Source organism: Hemitrygon akajei, chromosome 12, assembly GCF_048418815.1.
Source record: "Hemitrygon akajei chromosome 12, sHemAka1.3, whole genome shotgun sequence".
Lineage (NCBI taxonomy): Eukaryota > Metazoa > Chordata > Chondrichthyes > Myliobatiformes > Dasyatidae > Hemitrygon > Hemitrygon akajei.
Genome location: NC_133135.1, coordinates 67,495,720 through 67,511,814, shown reverse-complemented (window position 1 = coordinate 67,511,814; position 16,095 = coordinate 67,495,720). Strand labels below are relative to the sequence as shown.

The window sequence follows — 16,095 nt, the reverse complement described above, 5'->3', positions numbered from 1 at the left end:
GTATTGTGAACAAGCAGGTTTGTGGGGGGGTGGGGGAGAAGGGTGTGGGTATGATTTGTCCTATGAGGAAAGGTTATGCAGATAGGCTTTCACATATTAGAAAAATGATAGGTGATCTCCTTGAAATATAAAATTACTTGTGTTTGATGGGGTAAATGATCATATGCGATGAAATATAGGGGCATAATTAAGCAATTCAGCCCATTGAGTCCACTTCACCATTCAACCATAGTTGATTTTACTTCAGCCCCATTTTTCTGCTGTCTTTCCATTACCCTTGAACTCCTCCCAACCTAGACTCTCCTGCTAACAGAAGCTTTCCATGTTCACTTATTTAGGCCTTTCGGTATCTGGAAGGTTTCAGTAAGATAGAGTCGTAGATTACTTCAGCTAAGAAATGGGCCCTTCAGTCCATTTTGTCTGTTACCAGAGTTATAGGGAAAGGTTAAATTGGTCAGGAATTCAGCTGGAGTGCAGCAGAATGAAGGGAGATCTTATAGAGCAGGACTTCTCAATTTTTTAATGCCATGGACCTATTACCATTAAGCAAGGGATACCTCTGTATACAAAACTACGATGGATATAGATGGGTAAATGCATGCAGACAGACTTGAAGTAGAAGGAGGGTTGAAACATTCAAGGGGAACCTGAGGGGGAAATTCACTCATACGGTGATATGTGTGGAAGGAGCTGCTAGTGAAGTGGTGAATATGGGTTCAATTGTAACATTTAAGAGAGTTTTGGATAGGTATATGGATAAAAACTTTGTCACAATATCATTGACCATTTAGGACATAGAAGTTTCTTCACCTTCATGTAGGGAATGAGAATTCTCTAAGATGACAATAGAGGCTTGAGTTACATAGAATAATCAATACTGACTTTAGAATTATCAGAGCAAAATGCTGTTGAATTTTAATGGTCAGCCATGATCTTATTGATCAGTGGATCAGGCATGGGAGGCCAAATGGCCTATCTTGACTTCTTGTGATGTGTGTGTTCAAAATAAAGGATAATTTTGTTAAACTGTTATCAATAGGGTGTTACAAGGATTAGCAATAGAGTATCTGCATTAAACACTTGAAAAACTTTGCTGATGATGTAAGTCTGAATGTAGGCTATGTAGATAATGCAAAGTTTTGTAGCGAGATATCTTTGCCTTAGTGTACACAGAGAGTGTGGAAATTTGTTTATTAATTTTAGTAGGAAAAATTTTAAAATCAGACGTTAAACCTAACAAATACAAGTGTACAGAGGCATCTGAGTGCGCTTATGCAGAGAATGGGAGTGTTAGCGTAAAGGTTTTCTTTTTTTTTATGGTTCTTGCTGGAAAGGCCAGCATCTATTGACTATCACTAGTTGAAGATATGATGAGCTGCCAATTTAAGCCTTTTGGTAAAGATACTGCTGTTGGGTACAAATCCTTGTCTGGGTGTAGAAGGTAATTTACTGGTAGTGATGTTCTGTTGCAGCTTTTGCCTTTGTCTTCTGTGGTATACAAGAATTTGTAAAAGGTTTTGTTAGTGTAGAGGTAGGTAAATTGGTACATTTTGTTGTTGGTGGTTAATTTTGACCTGATTATGCTATCATTCCTTGTCTGGGTAACTGGAAAGTATTATATCATGTTCCTGACTTGTACTGCAAAGTTTGTTTTTGGTATCTGCAAGGTGGGAGATACCCAACCTATGACTTGCATTTATATTTATGTGATTGGCTCATTGAATTTCTGGTCAACAATAACTGATTTTTTTATTTTAGATTTCAGATGGTTGTGGTTCAGATTTTGATGATTTTAATTTTTTTTTAGAATTATAGTGATGGTTTTGGGGACTGAGGGGAATTAGGGATCAGGATACAGTTTAGGGAGAGGGATGTGGGGAATTAGAGGTCAAGCCAGAGTCTGAGCCTCTGCTCCATGTTGAAAGGCCAGCGACACAGAGGCAGGAGGACGTCCAGTGTGAATGAGGCCTGGTGCCCCCCCTGCCCCACATTGGTGAGCTGTCGACAGGTTCCAGAGTTGGAGTTCCCTGCAAGCAGAAGAAAGAGGGTCCTATGATTCCCTGAGTATGCAAATCGGTTGAGACCGGAATTTGAGGCCTAGTGTGTTTGGGGGTCCCGTCATTAGCCTAGTGTGTGGTGATTGGCTAACGATGCTAACGATAATGGAACTTGATAATGGTAGGGGTTGTGGTGGTATTGCGGTTGAAAGTCAAGGATAGGTGATTAGACTTACTTTTTCAAGCTGCTCATTGTTTGACTTTTGTATAGGTTTTGCTCTGCCAACTGCAGCAAAAGAAGATCACATCGGCTATATTGAGATTTTTGCCATGAGTGTTTAATGCTCTGATAAGATCAGATTTGGAGAAGTTGACACAGATTTCATTATAGTACCTAAGGGACACTTGTTTCTGTCTCTCAAGGTAATCCCAGACAGCATCAAAGATGTTGCGATCAGGGCTGTGAAGGCTATACCATCTGTTCCAGAACTCCTTGTTCTTTGCGGAAGATAGTACTTTATTACCTTGGCTATTTGTTTGTGCTCATTATTCTGCTGTAGAATGAAATTGGGACTGATCGGAGACACCTCCCTGATGGTATTGCGCAATGGATGAGAATCTGCTTGTACTTCTCAGCATTGAAGATTCTATTAATTCTGACCAGATCACCACCTCCATTTGTAGAAATACACCCCCAAACCTGCAGGGAACCTCTGCCGTGCTTCACTGTTGGCTGCAGACACATCCATGTTGCGCTCTCCAGCTCTTCTATGGACAAACTGCTTCCTGTTTCATCCAAAAATGTCAAATTTTGGCTCGTCGGACCAGAGCACGCTGCTATTGTTCAGCACCCCATTCCTTGTGTTTTTGTGCATAGTTTCTTGGCTTTGCTTCTTTTTTGGAGGTATGGCTTTTTTGCAGCAACTCTTCCATGAAGACCACTTCTGACAAGACTTCTCTGGGTTGTAGGGGGATGTACTTGGGTTCCAGTGGTTTCTGTGAGTTCAGAGCTGATAGCAGTGCTGGACTTCTGATTTAGAAGGGAAGTCTCTTGTCCACTGCACTTATATGGTCGATCACTGCACTTCTGATCCTCAACCTTGCCCATTTCTTCATGTTTCTTCAGAAGAGCTTGGACAGCACATCTTGAAACTCCTGCCTGCTGCAAAATTTCTGCTTGGGAGAGACCTTGCTGATGTAGGATAACCACCTTGTGTCTTGTTGCTATGCTCACCCTTGCTATGGTTGAAGGTTCAATTGTCACACCTACCACACCCTCACTTTTTAGTTGGTTGTCCTTCACCCAGATGGATTCCTTCTAGACTAGTTTCTGTTTCAGTTAATCCTTTAAGTTTATTAAACTCATTATGCCATTAATCATTAGTACCTGTTTGCTATCTTTGTTTAATCATGCACGGCTATATACCTAGAAAATAGACAAGTTTTTATTTGAAAAGTTACTTAGTATGTTATTTTTTTTAATGAAATACAGAAATTTCTGTAACATTAATTTTTTTTGTAAATTGAATGTTTGGAAATCTCTTGCTTTTTTCTACTGATAAAGTAATGCAGAAGGCAAAAAATAAACATCTACAACAAAATTTGTATTAAACAATCTGTGGTGTATAAGACTTTTGCATAGTACTGTATGATGTTGTTTAATTCTTCAGCTGGAATTGCTTCGAGTATCAACAGCTGAACTATAACTGCCAGTACCTATCTTGTGTCACACATTTCTGAAGTGTGTAGCTTAAAGAGCACCCTGGCTGTCTCACTGACTACTCTGGAGATAAAACTTTGCTGTGTATGAAATTGTTATAAATCTGATTTTCGATACATTAGAAATGTTCTTTTTTAATTTATTCCTTCTTAGCCTGTGTTGAAGCATATAAACAGCAAGATGAGCAATATGCTTGCAACTTGGGATGTGAAAACCAACTGCCGTTTGCTGAACAGAGACAGAAACAGGTAAGGCAGAACAAAGGAGGAAACCTGTTAACTCAAAAACACAACATTACTGTTGACATCGTTTTCAACTTCTCTACCTGTTGCACAGAATTTCTTCTGGTTATTTAGATACAAGGTGATCATTCTTGTGCTACTGTGGGGTAGATAAGTGATAGCACTAGAGTAAATCTGGTCTGACTTTCCTGGCCACAGTCTCATGGAAAATTAACAGCTAAAGGCAAAGAAAACTGTTGCAGTGACACTTGGGAGGGGGGGGGGGAACACAACTCTTTTTAAAAATAAATTGAAGTAATAAGGAAATGGCAGTATTTAAAGGTATGAAGAGAGAACTAGGAAAGCATCGTAGACCAGTAAAAGATTTTTATTGCTTTTTTTTCCATAATGGAAGACCTGAGAATTTTTGGTTTTGAATTGTAGTGTACAGTTTAGCAGATAGAGAAAAAAAATCATGTTACATCAGTCATATTGCGTGACAGCAATTAGGATTTATTAACAGGTGCTCACTGTTAAGTATTGTTCCATTTTAATTTGAGTTTAGGGAATTACCAGGTTATAGTTTGGATGATAATTATCCTCCCTTTTCTACAGCTCATGGCTATGGTGCCCAAAATCCACTTTGTTTACCCAATCAGCATAATGACAACTTTCTGCAGTGACTTAATGAATTCTGCTCAGAGCTTTTTCACTTCGTGGACCTTCTACCTGCAAACTGATGATGGCAAAGTAGTTGTATTTCAGGTAACAATATTGCACATTTTGCACTTTATGTAATTAAATGTGGGGCACACATAAAGGCTAAATGATCCTAACAGGTACTACCAGCAACCAAAAGGAGGCCAATGACTTTAAATAAGATAAGATAAAACTTTATTTATCCTGAAGGGAATTATTGTTGCAAGGTTGCTCAGTGAGAAATATATACTTTAAAATACAAGATGTAAGCATTGAGGTACCGAAAAAATACAAAATGTGCATTAAAAAGTTAATAGTGCAAAATACAGATGTGCAAAGAAGCCATATACTTGTGTACTTAAGGAGGAGGAGTTGTAGAAACTTATAGCCACAGGAAAAAGAGGATCTCCTGTGGCATTCAGCGGTGTACCTTGGTGGAATCAGTCTATTACTAAAGGTGCTCCTTTGTCCAATATGTCATGGAGGGATTAGAGGGATTGTCCATAATGCTCCATAGCTTCTGCAGCATCCTCCTCTCAGAGACAACCACCAGGGAATCTAGTTCCGCCCCAAGAACAGAACCAGCCTTCCTGACGAGCTTATCGATCTTACTGATGTCAGCTGCTGTCACCCTGCTGCCCCAGCAGACTACAGTGTAGAATAGAACGCTGGCCACCACTGAGTTGTAGAACATCTGCAGCATAGTACTGCAGATGTTGAAAGACTGGAACCTCCTCAGGAAGTACAGTTGGCTCTGTCCCTTCTTGTACAGAGCCCCAGGCAAGTGCAAGACACACGAAGTGCTGGAGGAACTCAGCAAGCCAGGCATCATCTATGGAAAACAATATGGTTCATGTTTCGGGCCAAGACCCTTCAGCAGGAGATGCTAAATTGAGAAGTTGCTATTTAAAAATAAGGGATTACCCATTTAAGATGATTGGGGCTAGTTCAGAGCCTTGGAGTGCAAAGGAATGTTGGAAGCGGAGTATTTGAATACTTTGAGGAATGTGGGAAGATTCTTGTTGAGCGTAGTAGTGAAGAGTTGCCTGCTGGGATGTAGATTTGAGGTTACAATCCAGTTAGGTTTCATGTTATTTAATTAAGTAGCAGACAACGGCTGAGTGCCTGATTTGCATATACATATGTGAACATATAAAACTGGAGGATTAAAAGAGGAGGGGAAAAGAGTCCTCTTAATTTGTCTGAAAATTTCTGAAATATGAGTTTTGTAACTGGATTTTTTTTCACATTGATGTCATTTGCATAATTTGAATCTAGCTTGGCGCACGATGCATTTAGATGCAAGTGCAACTTGCTTTAAAAGTAGGCCTCTAGGGAAAAAAATTGGGCAGAAAGAAAAACCTAGATAAGGTAAAATAATTTTGTATTTTGTGCAAAATCAGTTAAAACTAAAAATGATAATGATAATTGATAAAGAATCCTAATAATTAGGTTACCTTATCAGACTACAGAGAGAGAATATAGGGAAAAAATTGATCACTAAAGTCCTGGTTAATATTTTTGCTTGTCTTTCATATTGGCTTTATGGTACAAAATTATTTATATTTACTTTCTATTCCTGTTGCTTTTCTGTTTTCTTTAAGTCTGAACCAGATGTGCGATTCATGGTTCCACAACTTGAGCTGCAAACAGACAATGTTCAAGAGACATCTCAAGCACTCTCAGGTAACCAGTTCTTAATCCGTGGACTAATGCTTGTTCCATGATGAGACGTGGAATTTTTAGGAGGGTTTATTTACCGTAGCACATTTTTTGGCTACTCAGCCTGTTAATAAAGCAGGAGTTTAGAATAGTGAAATGTTTTCTGATGATGTTCAAATCTGACTTGCAGAATTTTTCATTCAAACCCTGAAATGTAACATGCCTCAGATGAAGCAGAGGAGAAGCCAGGACCTGCAGACAAAATACCTTTTAAATAAAAATGGAAAAGTTAATAATAAACTTGGGAAGCTAGGCAGCATTTGAATGTTATAATTTTTATTATCACAACCTGTCATGGTCCGGTCTGTGAAATCTGTGTTCCAGTTCACAGTCTGGTCCGTGGACTCCAGACTCCAGGTCCCTTGTTTCATTTGGGCTTAATCATAGGTACCTGATTCTCGTCTTGGGGCCGGGAATATAAGTGGCCCTGGGGTCAAGTGTAGGTGCTGGTTCGTCTTGTCAGTATCCTGTCCTCGCCTCTGTAGGGTAAGTCGGGTCGTCTTTGCCGTTACCCTGTGGTTGGATCTGTCCCTCCCTGTCTTTGCCTCCATTGGGTAAGACAGGCTGTCTTTGCTATTACCCTGAGGCTTCCCCTTCCCTTCCCCTTCTTTCAGCAACCCACGCCTGAAGCCTTGCCTGCAACCTCGCCTGTATCTTAGCCGCTGGAGTGAGACTGGAGCCTTGCTACGCCAACAGAAGGAACTATCTATTGTTGAGCTTGGAACTGTATCTTTGTGTCCCCGTGTTTAGTGTCCGTGTATGAGTCCTGGTCCTATGTCCTGTCCCCAAGGAGGGGTCCTGACTCTGTGTAAGCCCTGGCCCTACGTCCTGTTCCCAAGGAGGGGTCCCGGCTCTGTGTTCAGTTTTCCCGTGCTCGAGTCCAAGGCTCAGTAGGCAGGCCGTTTTCCGCTACTCGAATGGACTGTGGTTATTTTGTCGTCTTGTATCCTGCTCAGTAGGCAGGTCGTTGTTGTTTGTCGTTCTGTGTTCAAATCCAGTCCAAGTCTCAGGCTCCGAGGAGGTTCCAGTCCATGTCCAAATCGTGGCCCAGGCCCTGAGTCCTGGTCTCGTCCAGGGCCAGTGTCTGTGTCCAGCTATGCCTCTCCCCACTTCTGCTTTGCTCCCCCTCGACCAAGGCCTAGTCTGAGCTTCATGTCCTCGTCCAGCCCTGGAGTCCTGCATCCTGCCCCCACGTCCAATCCTTGCCTGGATCCAGAGTCCGAGCTCGAGTCAAGACCCAGGTTCCAGGTCCCTGTCCAGTCTCTGGCTCGGAGTCCTTGTCCAGGTTCCAGGTTCCTAGTTCCTTGTCCAGGTCCCTCTTTCCTAGTCTAGTTCTAGCCCAGGCCCTGTATCCTAGTCTTGTCCAGTGTTGTTTCTCCCCCACTTCTCTTGCTTTCTGACACACCAGGTCCCACTTTCCCTAGTACTTCAGTGTCTGTGTCTTGAATTTGGGTCTGCTCTCAATGCCTACCTTATGACACAACCAATAGTTTGAATAGGTGCAGCACTTGCTCACCAGTAATCTATTCAACAACACCCAGTTTGGGTTTTGTTAAGGAAGCTCTCTTCTTCTCAGCATGGCCTTGTTCTAAGCATAGGCCAGGGAGCTGAGTTCCAGAGACAAATTGAGTGTGACTGCCTGTGTATCAATGAAACATTGCAAAAGTTAAGTCAAAAGCATCATCACTAAGGACATACTTTGCACCTAGAAAGATGACTGTGGTTGTTCGAGCTCAATTATCCTATCTCAGCATATTACATAGAACATAGAATAGTACAGCACATTACAGGCCCTTCGGCCTACAATGTTGTACTGACCCTCAAACGCTGCCTCACATATAACCCCCCACCTTAAATTCTGCCATATACCTGTCCAGTAGTCTCTTAAACTTCACTAATGTGTCTGCCTCCACTGACTCAGGCAGTGCATTCCATGCACCAACCACTCTCTGAGTGAAAAACTTTCCTCTAATATCCCCCTTGAACTTCCCTCCCCTTAACTTAAAGCCATGTCCTCTTGTATTGAGCAGTGGTGCCCTGGGGAAGAGGCACTGGCTGTCCACTCTGTCTATTCCTCTTAATATCTTTTACACCTCGATCATGTCTCCTCTCATCCTCCTCCTCTCCAAAGAGTAAAGCCCTACCTCCCTTAATCTCTGATCATAATCCATACTCTCTAAACCAGGCAGCATCCTGGTAAATCTCCTCTGTACCCTTTCCAATGCTTCCACATCCTTCCTATAGTGAGGCGACCAGAACTGGACAAAGTACTCCAAGTGTGGCCTAACTAGAGTTTTATAGAGCTGCATCATTACATCGCGTCTCTCAAACTCTGTCCCTCGACTTATGAAAGCTAACACCCCATAAGCTTTCTTAACTACCCTATCTACATGTATCCCCAGATCCCTCTGCTCCTCCACACTACCAAGTATCCTGCCATTTACTTTGTACTCTGCCTTGGAGTTTGTCCTTCCAAAGTGTACCACCTCACACTTCTCCGGGTTGAACTCCATCTGCCACTGCTCAGCCCACTTCTGCATCCTATCAATGTCTCTCTGCAATCTTCGACAATCCTCTACACTATCTACAACACCACCAACCTTTGTGTCGTCTGCAAACTTGCCAACCCACCCTTCTACCCCCACATTCAGGTCGTTAATAAAAATCATGAAAAGTAGAGGTCCCAGAACAGCTCCTTGTGGGACACCACTAGTCACAACCCTCCAATCTGAATGTACTCCTTCCACCACAACCCTCTGCCTTCTGCAGGCAAGCCAATACTGAATCCACCTGGCCAAACTTCCCTGGATCCCATGCCTTCTGACTTTCTGAATAAGCCTACCATGTGGAACCTTGTCAAATGCCTTACTAAAATCCATGTAGATCACATCCACTGCACTACCCTCATCTATATGCCTGGTCACCTCCTCAAAGAACTCTATCAGACTTGTTAGGCACGATCTGCCCTTCACAAAGCCATGCTGACTGTCCCTGATCAGACCATGATTTGCTAAATGCCCATAGATCCTATCGCTAAGAATCTTTTCCAACAACTTTCCCACACAGATGTAAGGGTCACTGGTCTATAATTACCTGGACTATCCCTACTACCTTTTTTGAACAAGGAGACAACATTCGCCTCCCTCCAATCCTCCGGTACCATTCCTGTGGACAACGAGGACATAAAGATCCTAGCCAGAGGCTCAGCAATCTCTTCCCTCGCCTCGTGGAGCAGCCTAGGGAATATTCCGTCAGGCCCCGGGGACTTATCCGTCCTAATGTATTTTAACAACTCCAACATCTCCTCTCCCTTAATATCAACATGCTCCAGAACATCAACCTCACTCATATTGTCCTCACCGTCATCAAGTTCCCTCTCATTGGTGAATACCGAAGAGAAGTATTCATTGAGGTCCTCGCTCACTTCCTCAGCCTCCAGGCACATCTTCCCACTTTTATCTCTAATCGGTCCTACCTTTACTCCTGTCATCCTTTTGTTCTTCATATAATTAAAGAATGCATTGGGGTTTCCTTTACCCTACTTGCCAAGGCCTTCTCATGCCCCCTTCTTGCTCTTCTCAGCCCCTTCTTAAGCTCCTTTCTTGCTACCCTATATTCCTCAATAGACCCATCTGATCCTTGCTTCCTAAATCTCATGTATGCTGCCTTCTTCTACCTGACTAGATTTTCCACATAACTTGTCACCCATGGTTCCTTCATCCTACCATTCTTTATCTTTTTCACCGGGACAAATTTATCCCTAACATCCTGCAAAAGATCCTTAAACATCGAACACATGTCCATAGTACATTTCCCTGCGAAAACATCATCCCAATTCACACCCGCAAGTTCTAGCCTTATAGCCTCATAATTTGCCCTTCCCCAATTAATAAATTTTCCTGTCCACTCTGATTCTATCTTCTTCCATCACTGTCCCCCAGATGCTCACCCACTGACAAATCTGTGACCTGACCTGGTTCGTTACCTAATACTAGATCTAGCATGGCATTCCCCCTAGTCGGCCTGTCAACATACTGTGACAGGAATCCATCCTGGACACACTTAACAAACTCTGCCCCATCTAAACCCTTGGAACTAAACAAGTGCCAATCAATATTAGGGAAGTTAAAGTCACCCATGATAACAACCCTGTTATTTTTGCACCTTTCCAAAATCTGCTCCTCGGTATCTCTGTTGCTACCAGAGGGCCTATAGAATACCCCCAGTAGAGTAACTGCTCCCTTCCTGTTCCTTACTTCTACCCATACTGACTCAAAAGAGGATCCTGCTATCCACCCTTTCTGTAGCTGTAATAGTATCCCTGATGTAATGCCACCTCTCCTCCCCTTGTCCCTCCTCTCTATCCCTTTTAAAGCACTGAAATCCAGGAATATTGAGAATCCATTCCTGCCCTGGTGCCAGCCAAGTCTCTGTAATGGCCACTACATCATAATTCCATGTATGTATCCAAGCTCTCAGTTCATCACCTTTGTTCCTGATGCTTCTTGCATTGAAGTACACGCACTTTAGCCCTTCTACCTTACTACCTTTACACCCTTTATTCTGCTTCTTTTTCATCAAAGCCTCTCTATATGTTACATCTGGCTTTACTCCATGCACTTCTTTCACTGCTCTATCGCTCCGGGTCCCATCCCCCTTGCAAATTAGTTTAAACCCTCTTGAACCATGCTAGCAAACCTACCTGCAAGGATATTGCTCCCCCTCGAGTTCAGGTGCAACCCATCCAATCTGTACAGGTCCCACCTTCCCCAGAAGAGATTCCAATGATCCAAAAGTCTAAAACCCTGCACCAACTCCTCAGCCACGCATTCAACTGCCATCTTCTCCAATTCTTACCATCACTATCACGTAGCACTGGCAGCAATCCTGAGAACACCACCCCTGAGGTCTTGTTCTTCAGCCTTCTGCCTAGTTCCCGAAACTCACAGTTCAGGACCTCATCCCTCTTCCTGCCTATGTCGTTGGTACCAACATGTATCACGACTTCTGGTTGCTTTCCTTCTCGTAACAGTATGTCATGCACCTGGTCAGCGACATCCCGCTGCCTTCTCACATCCACAAAATCTCCTGTCTGCTCCCCTGACTATAGTCTCCAATGACAACAGCTCTCCTCTTCTCCGTCCCATCCTTCTGCACCACAGGGTCAGACTCAGTGCCAGAGGCCCTGCCATCATGACTCACACCTGGTTGGTCATCCTCGCCAACAGCATCCAGGATGGTAAACTTATTATTCAGGGGAATGGCTACAGGGGTGCTCTGCACTACCTGTCTACTCTCCTTCACTTTCCCCCCTCGGACTGTCACCCAATGACCTGCTTCCTGCAGCCTAGGTGTGACTACCTCCCTGTAGCTCTCATCTATGACTGCCTCATTCTCCCTTATGAGTCAAAGGTCATCCAGCTGCTGCTCCAGATTCCTCACACGCTCTTCCAGATCGCCCAGCTGCAAGCACTTCTGGCAGATGTGACTCTGCGGGAGAGGGGAGTTCCTCCAAGACTGCCACATCTCACAGGAGAGGCACATCACCGTCTCAAAAGGCATTGCAAAGACTAACTGGGAACAAACTCGTCCTCCGCCTCTTGTCGTCGAAGCCTCTCGAGTCAAAGCTTCAAATCTCCACTCCTTCACAGGCCCACTCACTCACTGGCCGCTTTCCACTGTATTGTCATGTATTTTTAGCTTGGGTCTAACCACCTTAAGCTACAGTAATCAATTCCATTGCAATTCCTCAGCAGAATAAAGCAGCCCAAGTATCTAATACAACATCCAGGCATAGGCTGTTAAGTAACAGTCCCTAGCACTTTTGCACTATCTAAAATTTTCACCACCTAGCCACGACGTACACTGGCTGTATCATTGTAGGGACGCCAAGATCAATATCCTGAAGGTTACCATTAACCAGAAACTTGCATACTACCGTAGATTTCGCACTACAGAGCGCACCTGATTAAAAGCCGCTGGCTCTAATTTTAGAAAGAAAATCAATTTTGTACTTGTACAAGCCACACCGGATTTTAGGCCGCAGGTGTCCCACGTTGTAATATGAGATATTTACACAGAAAGATATTACACGTGAGGATTTTTTAACTTTTAATTAAATCCATATGGTAACATAAACAAATACATATTGCAAATGCCTTTAACTTAAAAGCAGTGTTTTCGCTCAGGTCTAATGTGCTCGGGTCTAACGTGCTCGGGTCTAACGTGCTCGGGTCTAACGTGCTCGGGTCTAACGTGCTCGGGTCTAATGTGCTATCGCAAACCGGTATTTCCCACAAGACGCGGCAAAACCGGATGTGATGTCATAGTATCCCGGGATGTACAGAAAACAAATAGATAGATAGATACTTTATTCAACTAGAAAATACTAACAAATGAATTACTAAGCGAAAATATTATAAACTAAATAACTGCCATAAAGGCAGCACAATGCTTTTCTTCGAGTGTTTTCCATGTTGATGAGGGTGAGTACAAATGACTGATTTACAATAATTTAATTGTGAAAGTGCGCTTGATTTATCGTACAATTTCATTGGACCTCTGTGAACTACTCATCAATTTTATTGGTCTACTGTTACGAGGCAAAATGTTTTTGGCGGCATGAAAAAAAATCATGTATTAGCCGTACCGTAGTAAAGGCCGCAGTGTTCAAAGCTGTTCAAAGCGTGGGAAAAAAGTAGCGGCTTATAATCCGACATCTACGGTATATTATTCTAAGAATACCATAGCCTTGAGCAGATCAGAAGCTGAGTATCCTGTGGTAAGTAACTCATTACTTGACACTCTAAGCCTTTTCGAATTGATAAGGCACAAAAATGAGATGGTGATTTTCCATTTGCTGCGATGAGAACAGTGTCAGCATCTTGAAAGACACCATTCAAGACACAGAAACCAGCGTGATTAGTACCCTACCATTGGCACATTGTGCCTGAATGTGTATCAGTTACAAAATGAGCTGCATTTCTTGCTCAGGCAAGCACCCCTCAAGCCTAGAAGCTTACTCCCATTGTCCACCTTGGTGATAAGTGGTACATCACTGTCTGCATGTTCCCTCCAGGTGCACCCTGTCCACATTTGGAAATGTATCAAGAATCTTTCATTGCTGGTTCCATATTGTGGAACTCATTACCCATCAGCACTGTGGGAGTATCTTCACTAGAAGCACTGCAACATTTTGAGAGGTGGCTTTTTGATGGTTTTTGCAGATAAATGACATCATTACCAAAATCCCAAAAACAGTCCCTAGAGTTTTTTTTAAAAGTCCATTACTAGATGGAACCTCAAAGATAGGAACAACTTCAGCATATTTATTGCAATTGATTGCAATAATTACAAACTAAAATATTTTAATTCACAAGTTCTTCATTTTGCCCAAATTCTTTGGTGCCGTCACTTTAGTAAGCTGTCTTGCAGTTTTCTTTTTCAAATTTCTTCAAGCTAGTAAACTTCGAAAATTAACAAACAATTGATGCTTCAGGCTGAGATCCTTCTTGGCCCAAAATGTTGCCTGTTTATTAATTTTGCATAGATGCTGTCTAACTACCTGAGTTCCTTCAGCATTTTGTGTATGTCCAGTAGGAGTAAAGATCTGAAGATGAGCTGATGGCATCAAACTCAATTATTTGTGCAAAATGTATGAGGCCTTCTGTATTTCTGTAGTAGTCTGAGGAGCTTGGAAATATTCCAAAACCTAACTTCCACTTTTACCAATCTGTGATTTCCTTCCCTAACAGATCCCACTGTTCTCAGCCAGATTTCAAGCAGCCCTAGCATCATATACCAACTCCTGTATGTTTCTGTTGTGCAACAATTTTATTGCTTTTTCACAGTAATTTCAACTGAAATGATAACTGGTACAAGGGAGTATGAGAATAGAGATCTAGTTGGACTCTTGATTCTTCTCTTCTGTAATCAAACTATCTACTAACATCATCATAGACTAAATAAAGAATGGATGTTCAGGCAACTGCATGAGGTCTGCTGGCATTCAGGGACCTTTATGCTGATCTCTTCTCATTTTAATGGTAGAAAGGAAGCAGAAAAATGGGGTAAAATTCTAATAATCCAACACACTTAGGCTTCTGGCGCTGAACAAGACTATCAAGATCTTCTAGAGTTTAGCCTATTCACTTTATTCCCAGCACACTTTTTTTATAAGATGTCACATTATTATAATAATAATTTTATTTATCCCAGTAAATTTGAATGCAGCATGGGGTCCTGAAAGTTTAGAAAATGTGGGAACTGGAGCTTTAAGGAGTACAGTAGGTGCGTCACCTCACAAGCTAAATGCCAAATCATTGAGATTTCTGAATAGTTCGATGGCAGATTATCAAAGTTGTGCTACACACTGCCATTTACAGTGGCATACAAAAGTTTGGGCACCCCAGTCAAAATTTCTGTTACTGTGTATAGCTAAGTGAGTAAAAGATGACCTCATTTCCAAAAGGCATAAAGTTAAAGATGACACATTTCTTTAATATTTTAAGCAAGATTACTTTTTTTATTTCCATCTTTTACAGTTTCAAAATATCAAAAAAGGAAAAGGGCCCAAAGCAAAAGTTTGGGCACCCTGCACGGTCAGTAGTTAGTAGCACCCCCTTTAGCAAGTATCACAGCTTGTAAATGCTTTCTGTAGCTAGCTAAGAGTCTTTCAATTCTTGTTTGGGGGATTTTCGTCTATTCTTGCAAAAGGCTTCTAGTTCTCTGAGATTCTTGGGCTTCTTGCATGCACTGCTCTTTTGAGGTCTATCCACAGATTTTCGATGATGTTTAGGTCGGGGGACTGTGAGGGCCATGGCAAAACCTTCAGCTTGCACTTCTTGAGGTGGTCCATTGTGGATTTTGAGGTGTGTTTAGGATCATTATCATTAACCAGAAATTTCATAGAAGCCATCCTCTTTTCATCTTCAGCTTTTTTACAGACGGTGTGATGCTTACCTCCAGAATTTGCTGGTATTTAATTGAATTCATTCTTACCTCTACCAGTGAAATGTTCCCTGTGCCACTGGCTGCAACACCAAGCCCAAAGCATAATCGATTCACTCCCGTGCTTAACAGTTGAAGAGGTGTTCTTTTCATGAAATTCTGCACCTTTTTTTCTCCAAACATACCTTTGCTCATTGTGGCCAATAAGTTCTATTTTAATTTCATCAGTCCACAGGACCTGTTTCCAAAATGCATCTGACTTGTTTAGATGTTCCTTTGTAAACTTCTGATGCTGAATTTTGTGATGAGGATGCAGGAAAGGTTTTCTTCTGATGATTCTTCCATGAAGGTAATATTTGTTCAGGTGTTGCTGCACAGTAGAACAGTGCACCACCACTCCAGAGTCTGCTAAATCTTCCTGAAGGTCTTTTGCCGTCAGATGGGGGTTTTGATTTGCCTTTCTAGCAATCCTAAGAGCAGTTCTCTTGGAAAGTTTTCTTGGTCTTCCAGACCTCAACTTGACCTCCACCATTCCTGTTAACTGCCATTTCTTAATTACATTACGAACTGAGGAAACAGCTACCTGAAAACTTTGCTATCTTCTTATAGCCTTCTCCTGCTTTGTGGGCATCATTTATTTTAATTTTCAGAGTGCTAGGCAGCTGCTTAGAGGAGCCCATGGCTGCTGATTGTTGGGACAAGGTTTGAGGAGTCAAGGTATCTATAAAGCCTTGAAATTTGCAGCAGCTGGCCTTTCCTAATGATGACTATGAACAAGCCATACCCC

The 16,095-nt window shown here is 42.3% G+C and overlaps 1 protein-coding gene across 1 annotated transcript in view; it reads left to right on the top strand.

Annotated features, from left to right (window-relative positions):
- tmem59 (transmembrane protein 59) overlaps positions 1–16,095 on the top strand; it is a 53,098-nt gene that overhangs the window by 20,156 nt on the left and 16,847 nt on the right. The window contains exons 3-5 of the mRNA XM_073063355.1: positions 3,871–3,965; positions 4,554–4,703; positions 6,242–6,323. Of these exons, the coding sequence (XP_072919456.1) occupies positions 3,871–3,965; positions 4,554–4,703; positions 6,242–6,323 (327 nt within the window). The remainder of the gene's footprint in view (positions 1–3,870; positions 3,966–4,553; positions 4,704–6,241; positions 6,324–16,095) is intronic.